We start from the raw sequence: 12,500 nt of genomic DNA, 5'->3' as shown, positions 1-12,500 counted from the left end.
TGAAGACTCTCTGAAAATAGAACTTGTGTTCTACTTCTAGTGACTTTTAAAAACACCGTGGCAATTGAAGAAGGAATGACGTCAACAGAGTGAAAAACAGTATCTTCTCTCATGCAGCGTGACGCATTTCATGTCTTCCTAAAATAAAAGTTTCTTTTACATCGCTACATACAACTTCTTCACTACTAAATTTCACATCACAATTATTGTAGATGGTAACATTAAAATTCCTTCTTGAAGTTAACCTAAATTGTTGATGTTAAAGGTTTTTTTTCTGTCAGAGTAATACTTAATAGGCATCACTTGAAATTAGAAAAGGAAGAAAATAACATGTATTCTTCAAGATTGTCAATGAAATGGAAATTAGGTTTGAATAATGATACTATCTGTTACTAATTCTACTAATTCTAGTATATGCGACCAGTCAAAAATGATGCACAAATATTTAGATAACTATACACGCACACGCACCCACTTACCAGGGTTTGACTACTCCCTATCCCCATACCTGAGGGACAGGGAGAGAACTACGTTATACGAGGCAATATCGCTGGGAGTGACTGGAAAGAACATTTACACACACACACACACACACACACACACATATATATATATATATACTGTATATATATATATATATATATATATATATATATATATATATATATATATATATATATATATATATATATATATATATATATATACATATATTGTTAATTGCTAAGCTACAACCCTACTTGGAAAAGCAGAATGCTACAAGCCCAGGGGTTCCAACAGGGAAAATAGCTCAGTGAGGAAAGGAAATAAGGAAAAATAAAATATCTTAAGAACAGTAACATTAAGATAAATATCTCCTATATAAACTTTAACAAAGCAAGTGGAAGAGAAAAAAAAGATAGAATAGTGTGCCAGAGTACCCTCAAGCAAGAGAACTCTACCCAAGATAGTGTAAGACCATGGTACAGAGGTTATGGCACTACCCACGAATAGAGAACAATGGTTTGATTTTGGAGTGTCCTTCTCCTAGAGGAGCTGCTTACCATCGCTAAAGAGTCACTTCTACTCTTACCAAGAGGAAAGTGGCCCCTGAACAATTACAGAGCAGTAATCCCTTGGGTGCAGAAGACTTGTTGGTAATCCCAGTGTTGTTAGGTATATGAGGACGGAGGAGACTATGTAAAGAATAGGCCAGACTATTCGGTGTGTGTGTAGGCAAAGGGAAAATGGTCCGTAACCAGAGAGAAGGATCCATTGTAGTACTGTCTGGCCAGTCAAGGGACCCCATAACTTTCTAGCGGTAGTATCCCAACGGGTAGCTGGTGCCTTGGCCAACCCACCACCTAATATATATATGTATATATATATATATATATATATATATATATATATATATATATATATATATATATATATATATATATATGCGTGTGTGCGAATGTTTGTGTGCGCCTGTGTATTGCAACGAGACAGTCTTATTGTTGCTAAATTCTACTTTGTTCACGGATTGACTTAAAATGAACAAATTCCATTTGCAAAATCTAAAGGAATATCTACACATATTATCATAACGTTACGTTACAATGACACTAATCTACGATACTGGTATCTTTACTCAAAACACAATTGATAAGTATTTACCGCTTTATATAAATGATATAAATATGGTTCACCATGATTCCTACATATAAGATAATTTTTCTACCCGACACACTTTGTCTCACTCACAATAATCCATAAACTTTTATACAAATATATATATTTTATTTTAGAATCAAACACTGGTAATTGATTTCCTTAGTAAAGGATTCATCATAAGATACCTTCAATAGATAAAGTAAATAATTAGGATAGAACGTCAAAGCTGAACTTCTCTAGCTGAAGGAAAAACTTTGGAAAGAAATGTCAACATGAAACAAATGTCTACTGTAGGCTACTTGAACCAGGTAAAAAGAGTTCCGCTCATACATTTTGCAAGTATAAAATACTTTCCTCTTACCCTAAAATCGTCGACATGTTAATGATAACAGCCGATGGAACACCCTGCAGCTTTCTTGAGAGATTGAAATAGCTATGATTGGTTTCACCCAAGTGGGGAATAGGTTTAATTTGCCAAGGCCTTCATGTTTTGATATTAAATTGCTTTCAGAGTACCTGTCATTTACGTCAGTACTTTTATATAACCAATGACGATCAATTAACAACAAGGTATATAAAATGTCCGTTTCAGAGCAGGGATACCGTAACATGGTTTCAGGAACACCCATACTAAGGTGGTTTGCGGTGAGCGATCAGGCGAAAATCTCCTACCATCACCAATCTGCACTGGCCGGCGTGATGATGAACATTGACCAACTCAAGACATGGATAGATATCTCTGTAGCCCTTTTCCTGCAGCGGACTAGAAACGTATGGATTTGATGTTGTTATTGTATACATAATCATAATGTATTGTTTAATTACTATGGTAAAAACTTTTTACGAAACACCCCTAATCATTCCTATTCGTCCTGTTCAAAATAAGAACGCTGGTTATTCGGTATGAAGCTGAACGGGCTTCCACTACGCTGAGAGAGAGAGAGAGAGAGAGAGAGAGAGAGAGAGAGAGAGAGAGAGAGATCTACTCTGGGGTGGTGGTGGCTGGATCTCTAGCAATTCTGGTAATTGCTCGATCGATATCTGAGCAGCCTGATTGACCTTTTTACCTATATTTGTTTTTGATAGTGTCTCTTTCTTCATCTACTCAGCAATCTATAATCGAGAAATTAAACGTCCTGAATATTAAAAGTTTAACTTTAATTCTAGACGATTTTGAAACTTTACTTCTGGACTTTACATTTATGTGTAGGTTCTTTCAAGTTAACTAAACAACAGAATAGTCACTTATTAAAATATACTGTATTTTGAAATCGTCAAAGGTTAATGTATTCTATTTAATTGAGTACCAGAGTCTCCTATTTTATATCTTACGTACTTTCCTGTGATTATTACAAGTCCTCTGAAATTCTATTGTATTCCAATTACAGTAGAAGGTCTGACAAAAATGGCTCACAATCATAAGATGCAAGGAAAATTATCAGTGGGGTAGCTAAGGATGGGTGGGACAGAGGAGGACGGGCTTTTTTAAAATGGCCCCCAGGCCTCCAAGAGAGGGGGCCCTCCAAGGGAGAGTTGGAAATGAAAGCATGCCAGTATATATTGTAAATAACCGCTTATTTTTAAATTATCTGTAAAACTCACTTTAATAGAATCTTGGAAAGTATGAAACTGCACCTAAAAGTGATTGATTTTTTTTTTTTTTGTCTTCCGCCCCTCCTGCTAACCTGCCTTCACTCGCCTCCCGGGCTCGAAACCTCTGGCTACGCCCCTGTGCACATCTAATGTTTGGTACGTGCGTCAGGTTTATCTTTATAAAGAACACGCGTTAGTTATCTAAGATCAATTGATATTAGTAATTTCAGCGGTGACAGAAACTGTTTCTTTAGACAATGGAAAAAGAGGGTACCCCAGCTGAGGGTTTACTTATATTTTCTGATTCTAATTATATGATTATTCTTTTATATTTGAGAGAGAGAGAGAGAGAGAGAGAGAGAGAGAGAGAGAGAGAGAGAGAGAGAGAGAGAGAGAGAGAGACAAATACAAAATAATAGGTGTTCTGTCTGTCATCTACGTGGAAAATGATTAAATATGAGACATCATCCAATCATATATTAGTATAAAATAAAGAATAAGATGCATTAAGTATCATTGAAAAGGGAAAGACAGATATAGAAGTAGTCTAAAAAAAAATAAAAAAAGTATTTGTGGTAAAAGTACATAGCTCAAATTACTAAACTCACTTTTAATCCACAAAATGAAAAGCATTTGATCACTGAAGAGAAAGTAACAATCGTAATTTATAAAAGTCAGCTGCGATGACTTCTGGGGAAATTAAAAGAAACATTTGAAAAAAAAAATCACTACTTTCTCCCTTATATTGACAATATAACAGTACGATCGTACAATGCGTCTTTGAATTGAATAAAATTAATCTATTTCTGCAATTGACTTATAGTCCAGCCGTTTTCGGTAAAAATATGGAGGAATCGTTCACATTCGGTTAAAAGCACCAAATTTTGCACAAAGTTAGCTTTTTATGTACCTTTTGAAATGTGATAGAGACCCATTTGATATCTTTCCAATATGGCCGCTTTTTTCAAGATGGCCGCCAAAATTCAGGAAAATGCTGCTATTTGAACGATTTCCATCGTATAGTTACAATTTTGGAGTCTTTACCTATATTTTCAAGGATGTTCTATACAATAAGAATAAAAATAAGTACAGGAAAACAATATTTTACCAGCAAATGCCCATTTAAATTTTGAAATAAGTCAAACATACTGAAAAATTGCTCTGAATGTTGTTGTTATCTATCTCAATTCTTACAATTTTACAGTGACAACCATTTTGTTTGTTATACAATCATTTTGAAGGTGGTTGAAAAATGTGAAAGAAGAGATTGAAGCGGAGTCATCAACAGACCTAAAGACATCCTGGGCTACATACCATGCTGATCAGGTCCACACAGAACAGCCTGCTCCTTCCGACATCAGCTCATTGCTCCCACTGTTCTATGAGGAGGCTAAGTCAAGTGCCATGATTGACCATACTATGAAAGTTGTGAAGAATGCAGTAGATTTACTGAATCCTGTTCAGATCCCTGTAGTTGCCTGTGATCAGCCACTGTATGCTATTGCCAAACGACTCCAATGGTAATACCCCAACATTTAGGTGAGAACCAAGTTGTAGTGATGTTTGGTGGCTTACACATTGAGCTGGTCTTTTTCAAAGTTCTTGGAGACTGGCTGGAAGGAACTGGATGGACCAACACCCTTGTGCAGGCAGAGATAGCCTCACAAGGTACTGCAGACTCCTTCCTGAAGGCTGCACATATAATGAGAACGAGGCATGCCCACCAGGTGACTGCAGGGAGCTTGTATATTCTCATGGATAGAGCCTACAAGCGTCACCAAACAGAAGACCACACCACAGATCCTCTAAGCTTTGAGCAATGGAGAGTGAAAATGGAAAATGCAGTCCCTATGTTTAACTTCTGGTCCATCACACTTGACCTAGAACTAGCTTTGATGGATTTCCTCCAATCACTGCGACAAGGCAACTTCAATCTGTACAAGGATGCACTTACAAAGCTGGCCCCATGGTTCTTTGCACTTTACCACCCAAATTATGCTCGTTGGGTTGCAGTGCATATTAGAGATATGGCTTCCCTAGATTTGATGCATCCTGAGGTTGCTGCTGAATTCTCAGAGGGAAAGTTTGTTGTTCACAAAACACAGCACTCATTTTCCGGCATCCCATTAGACGCAAGCTCACGAACAGAACAACAACCAGATTATAGGAGATGGTGATGCTGTGGGCCTAACTGAAAACAGTGCATAACTCCAAAGATGGATGGTAGCTGGGCCAGAAGTGTCAAGAGTTGTGAATGAGTTTAAAACTGTGGTGGAAGGACTCCGGAGACAGGCGGAAAAGCATTCAGACCAAAGACACCATGAAGCTCAACAGGGGTTACAGACAACATACAGAAAGCAAGTCAAATCCTTGTGTGATACATTAGAAGATATGGGAAATCCATTCATGGAAGATTCATCTGATCTTCTTGTATTAGGCACCCAGGATGTTGTAGACAAAGAGGTTATAGAAACTGTAAGGCATATCAAAAGGGTGGGAAATGAACAATATAGTGATTTTGTGAAGGAACGGGTAGAAGACAGAACCAAAAGTCTGACAGACCCTATCAAAAGGAACAAATTTCCTCTATTCAGCAGCCAGCCTACCCGCAAAGTGTCAAAGGAGAAGCAACAAATTGCATCATTGAAACAAGACTGTTCTCTTTTCTCTAAACTGTATGTGTCTTGCCAAGTGAGAGATGGGGATATTGATGAGTTTTTCCGCCATGAGAATCAGTCCGGTCCACCATCATTGTCACAGGGGGGAAAACTTCAACGTGGGACCAAAGCTGATCTTCTCCCATTCCTTACACAGCATAGTACCACAATCAAGGACAAGCCTGATACTGATGCAGTTCTTCTACAGTAGATGGGGCTGCCATTGTTAATATGCTTAACCCAGGTGCATCAAGAACATTTCAAGAGTATGCTGACCTGGTATTTGTACCACATGTTAAGCGTCAACTGTAGTCAGCAAGAAGAGTTGATATTATCTTAGATAAGTACTTCCAAGACAGTCTGATGGCGACTGCTAGGAGTCTCAGAGGAGAGGGGGACCGCAGAAAAGTAAAGGCTAACACTCCTGTTCCTGGCAACTAGAAGGCTTTCTTGCGGTGTGATGCAAACAAAGTCGAGCTCTTCAGTTTTCTAGCGGATCAATGTACTACTGTCAGCTGTCCATAGGGCAAGCAAATTATGTCCACAAAAGGAGAATTGGTCCTTTGCAACCCCCAGAGGGACAGTATTGATCAAATATCTCCATGCTCCCATGAGAAAGCAGACACAAGCTTCCTCTCCATGCAAAAGATGCTGTTCAACATAGTTGTGAGAGGATCATGATCAGAACTGTGGACACTGATGTAGTAATGTTAGCTATAGCATTATGTCTTCCAATTCATGCAAGTGAACTGTGGATCAGCTTTGGGGTTGGGGACAACTTCAACAATATCCCTGTACACACCATACCTGGTTCTCTAGGTCCAAAGTGTCGAGCTCTGCCTATGTTTCATGCCATCAGCGAGTGTGACAACACATCCTCCTTTGCTGGTAAAGGGAAGAAATCTTCTTGGGAGACGTGGCAAATATGTGAAAGTGTAACCGAGGTGTTTGCAGACATTGGGAATGTACCAACACTGGAGAGAATTGACCAGCACATGGCAAACCTAGAGCGATTTGTCGTTCTGCTTTATGACATCTGCCACAACAGCTTATGAAGCGAGAAAAGATCTCTTCACCAGGAAGGGCAGGTCTATTGATCTCATACCACCAACTTCTGCTGCTTTTTACCAGAATGTCATAAGAGCATCTTATCAAGCGGGTCATGTTTGGGGCCAGTCACTTCTCCCCAATCCCGTGTTACCTTCACCTGTTGAATGGGGTTGGATGAAAGGACCTGGGAATGCATGGGAACCCTATTGGTCAGATCTGCCTCAAGCATCAGTTTCCTGTATGATATTCCTGAATCAAAGGCTGCAGAGGGAGATGCAAGTGTGTGAAAGCACAACTAGCATGTACGGCTCTGTGCAAATGCAGGGGGGATTGTTGCCTGTGTGTGATTAGACTGTGTACTTGAATTAGTCATTTCACTACTGTACTAGCAATTGATGGTTACAAGGGTAAGACCTATTTTGGGGTTAAGTTGATATAAAACTCTTCATATTGAGTTAATAAAACACTGTGCTTATGTTTGACATCCAAATACATTCTTTACTTTGCGTTAAATTACGGAACAAATATGATTACAGCCGGTTTAATATTTTTGTAGGCAATTTCTGTAACAAAAAGGCCATTTGCTCCTTAAATATTTGTCTTGTGTGCCCACATTTGCTTTTAATGTTTAGAACATCCATGAAAATATAGGTTTAGACTCCAAAATTGTGACTATACGATGAAAATACTTCAAATAGCAGCTTTTCCAGATTTTTGGCGGCCGTCTTGTAAAAAGCGGCCATATTGGAAAGATATCAAATGGGTCTCTATCGCATTTCAAAAGGTACATCTCAAGCTAACTTTGTGCAAAATTTGGTGCTTTTAACCAAATTTGAACGATTTTTACTGAAAACGGCTGGACTATTAAAAGTGTACTGACTTGTGTTTTGTTTGTATTCTATTGCTGGTGGATAGCATTTGAGCCTTTACATTTTATTCATCATAAATGAACCAAAGATATTTATTCCTTATTTTTCTTATGAATATTCTTCCTCTCATACTGTCAAGTGCATTAAAATTGTCATACTGTACTAACCCAAAAGGTCACATTTTCAATGATAAAAAAATATTAAGAACAAACAATCGAATTATGTCTTTTCTACGCTATTCATCATTTTATTCGCCTATTTCCCCTTTTATCAACGTATTAAATTATCTATTCTAACAAAAAGCAATTTGATATCGCAGCGATTCTGGAATTAATGGTTAATACGTAGGCTGTTCTTCTTTGCACACAAGCCTTGCTTTGTTTACTTTACAAAATGACCAACAAAAGCCAGAAGCTGCTACTTAATTTTTCTGATCTTCAAAGCATGGCTCTGTTTATCTCTATAAGTATTACACTGAACAATATCTCATTTAAAACGCTCATTTTAACGTTAATAGCAGAAGTAGTGGAGGTATTTAAGTTGGTGATCCATTTAATTCACTTTTACAGTACGTGCACAATAACTGAAATATAACGTAAAATACATATAGAAAGCAAGTACACAAAGCTAAAATAAAGCAATAACAACAACAACAACAATAATAATAATAATGATAATAATAATAATAATAATAATAATAATAATAATAATAATAAGAAGAAGAAGAAGAAGAAGAAGAAGAAGAAGAAGAAGAAGAAGAAGAAGAAGAAGAAGAAGAAGAAGAAGAAGAAGAAGAAGAAGACGAATCCCAACTATTAAATCAAGAATATAAATGAAAAAAAAAGGAAACAAATTTAAAGTAAGAATAAATATATTTTGAAAAATTATCATATACTGTATGAATTGAAAATGAAATAGCATAAAATTCCATTCATATCTTAGAAAATGTATATGAATTTTCTGTCAACATACGAAAAATAGGTGTTATATAGTAATTGTTCAAAACTTATCTGAAATATTCTATTTAACTCGAATGAAAGTAATTTCCTAGGAAAAAAAATATCGCTTATACATATAAAGGCAAAATCACTGCACAAACATTTATTATTACACTTGTGAAACAAAATCAGTATGGTACCATAAAAAGACAAACATTTCAATAAAAGGCAATAAAATGAAGGGCAATAAAATGAAGGACAATCTAATTGAAACTTTCCCGGCGTAGAATATGATAAGAACCAAATTTGATGTGTTTGTCCCTCCCTCTTTAATTAAAACAATGGAAAGAATAATGATGAGAAGAACACTAAGAGGCAGAAAAATAGCAACATACATATGAGAGGAAACTAAAGTAGAGGATATTCTAACAACATGTATGAATAGAAATGGACATGGGCAGGCCATATAATGGGAATGACAGATAATTTATGGACATTAAGAATAACAGAATGGGACACTAGAGATAGCAAAAGAAGCAGGATAAAGAGGAGAAGACTATGGATTAACGAATAAAAAAGTTTGCTGGTATAAACTGGTATAGAAGGACCACACACATCATAAACTGATTGGAGTGGAGGCCTTTGTTCTGCACTGGTGGACTAGCAATAGCTGATAAAAATGATGACTTAAAACAACTATATGCATTAGATTAAGAAACTTTCTATTAAGGAAGATAACTGACCTGCATGTAAATGGAAGGTATGATGACGGTGACACTGAGGACCCAAAAGAGGAGCAGGACCTTCAAGATGAGGACCCACTGCCACCATTCCAGTTCCGCCAGCCAAAAGTAAATATGGCTGGGAGTCAAGTATTCAGTGTCAATATTCAGCACATAGTCCAGATGAATCGAAACGTCCTCAGCCATTAGTGATGGTTGAAAGTATTCCTAATTTATACTTTCATTGCAGTTTAGTCATTGGAATGGTACAAAGGTCGATGGTGCCATTAGTGGATGCTATCTTGAATATTAGTTTTGTTTTTCGGAGAATAAGAGCTCTGGAGGTTTTTTTTTTATGAATTAGATTATCATTTTCAGAATTACATACACTGCTGTCCAACCAACGCTCCTTATTCTAACACACCCATGAGTTAGGTAGATACAGTATACTATTCAGGATCATTAGATCATTATTGAAGAGCTAGTAACCACACAATATTAACAATTTCATAAATCACACACGACTTTGTAATATCTGCACACAATTTCCAAAAGGAGCAACCCAGTGTAATGAAAATTATGAAAATTAAAATAATCGTTTGCCGAAGTGTTTTCCTCATGAACAAATCACTCAAAGGAGAGGACAGTGGTTGTGGACATAACGCTAAAATGTTTACACATGAGAAACTCCACTCTACAAATCTTGAAACCGAGAAGCATGACGGACTTAAAGACGTTGAATTGAAGTCTGTGATTCTTAAGGCGAAAGGACACACCGTCAGCCAACCTTTTAGTATTTCACCTCTTTTCATAAGAATCATTATAATACAAAAGTATTTTCCTCCTTCCAACTCGCTGAGTGGAAAATAAAGCCGTTAAAAAACAACATTTCAAAACTATACACGCAAAAAACTCAACACTGTAAAACAATGTTTCGTTAGTTTTAATAGGCCTTCTATTGTCACTATCGTTGAAGACACAAATTTTACCTTTTTGTTACGGACAAAACGGCTTGATACAATGCTGCTGATTCTTTTACATGAGAACCCGCCCTAAAAATATATATATTATAAATCTACATATCACAGCATCCTAAAGGCTTATGGACAGTCGCAATTATTACTTCTCTTGTCCGTGGAGACACACCATTCATAAAGCCGTATTTCCTTCACATATTATTACTGCAAAACAATTTATGCACTAACGCCACAGTTGCTGTTTACCAGGATACAGCTAACGCTTGTATTATTGAGTTTGGCCGGCCAATCCGTCAACTTCAGTTGCCAGATAGATGTTGCTGGATTTTTCTTGACTCGAGAATGTTCACCACAGCGTATCCTTCGCCTTCTCTTCAGGAAGTGACTACCTGTGCTGGTGGAAATAAGTGCTGGTTTTCGAAGATGGATCTTAAAATTTCTCAGCCCAGCACTCGAGTAATCGGTTTTCATATAAGTGTTTTTATTTCAAGTTTGATTTTCAAACACCTTGAATGTACTCACCATCTACTTCTATTTTAAGCAAAGAAAAGGGGTTTCCTTGCACTTCAGAATAACGTTTTGTTATTCTTTTTAACTTTATGTATGGCAAAGATGCCTATTCTGAAAATGAATGGAATTATCATTGAATTTTAGAAGAATTTCAGAAACGTCATATGTAGACTTTCATGGATATTTATTTCTAAAATATGAAAGAAGAGGTTATATATATATATATATATATATATATATATATATATATATATATATATATATATATATATATATATATATATATATATATATATATATATATATATACACATATATACGTATATATATATATATATATATATATATATATATATATATATATATATATATATATATATATATATACATATATACATATATATATAAATCACAAGAAAGAACCTATAAACATGAAAAAAATGAAATCCAAGAGAATTTATAATTCAAACTACAGGTAATTCTGGCGCAGACAAATTAATTTCACAGAACAACTTACAAAAATACTTTCCATCGTTTACCCATCTTGGCCTTTTACGCCTTTCGAAGATGACACAAATATGATAGCTGATATCAATGGAAAAAGCTTACCCCTTGAGCTCGACTGCTACCTACATGTAAGTCACCAAATCTCTGGGAAAACAGAAATGTAACGCAATACTGCCCAAAGTTAATCGAGCAACACTTAGACAACAATTGAGAGCCACTAGCTCTCCCACGGTCTCATTTCAAGAGATGTATGTGCCGAACAATACCTCGATAGTGACGTCATATGGGTGTAATTGTTGTGGTTAGTATCTCTCCCACCCCTATATTTGATGCTGTCACGACTGGCTCCGTTGATTGCTGGCTACGTATATATTTTAAGACTTTCCTTTTTATATTTCATTCATAATTCTATCTTTTCTTTGGGGCTAATATCAAGTTACTCAAAAGTTTCAGAGAATGACCATTTTCGTAACTCGTCTAAAGTTCACGCAAGAAACAATCCAATTTACTGCTGATTACCTCCGGTTCTATGATCTGTGAATTGAGTGACAATATATACATCTGTGTACACAAACACACACACAAACACACACACACACACACATATATATATATATATATATATATATATAAATTATTATTATTATTATTATTATTATTATTATTATTATTACTACTTACTAATCTATAACCCTAGTTAGAAAAGCTGGATGCAATAAGCCCAGGGGCTCCAACAAGGAAAATAGGTCGGTGAGGAAAGGAAACAAGGAAAAATAAAATATTTTAAAAACAGTAGAATAAATATCTCCTACATAAACTATAAAAACTTTAACAAAACAAAAGGAAGAGAAAAAAGAATGTATAGTGTGCCCGAGTGTACTCTCAAGCATAAGAACTATAAACTAAGACAGTGGAACGACAATGGTACAGAGGCTATGGCACTACCTAAGACTAGAGAACAATGGTTTTGTTTTGGAGTGTCCTTCTCTTAGAATGGCTGCTTACCATTGCTAAAGAGTCTCTTCTACCCTTACCTAGA

General features: G+C 36.1%; 1 protein-coding gene across 1 annotated transcript in view; it reads right to left on the bottom strand.

The window, feature by feature from the left end:
* Positions 1–11,055, bottom strand: part of LOC137614688 (uncharacterized) — a 26,040-nt gene extending 14,985 nt beyond the window's left edge. The window contains exon 1 of the mRNA XM_068344371.1: positions 9,489–11,055. Within this exon, the coding sequence (XP_068200472.1) occupies positions 9,489–9,674 (186 nt within the window). The 5' untranslated portion in view covers positions 9,675–11,055. The remainder of the gene's footprint in view (positions 1–9,488) is intronic.
* Positions 11,056–12,500: the final 1,445 nt, after the last annotated feature.

The sequence above is a fragment of the Palaemon carinicauda genome, chromosome 21, assembly GCF_036898095.1.
Source record: "Palaemon carinicauda isolate YSFRI2023 chromosome 21, ASM3689809v2, whole genome shotgun sequence".
NCBI classification, from domain to species: Eukaryota; Metazoa; Arthropoda; class Malacostraca; order Decapoda; family Palaemonidae; genus Palaemon; species Palaemon carinicauda.
Note: the sequence above shows the minus strand (reverse complement) of the source record. Positions and strands in the feature narration are given on the sequence as shown.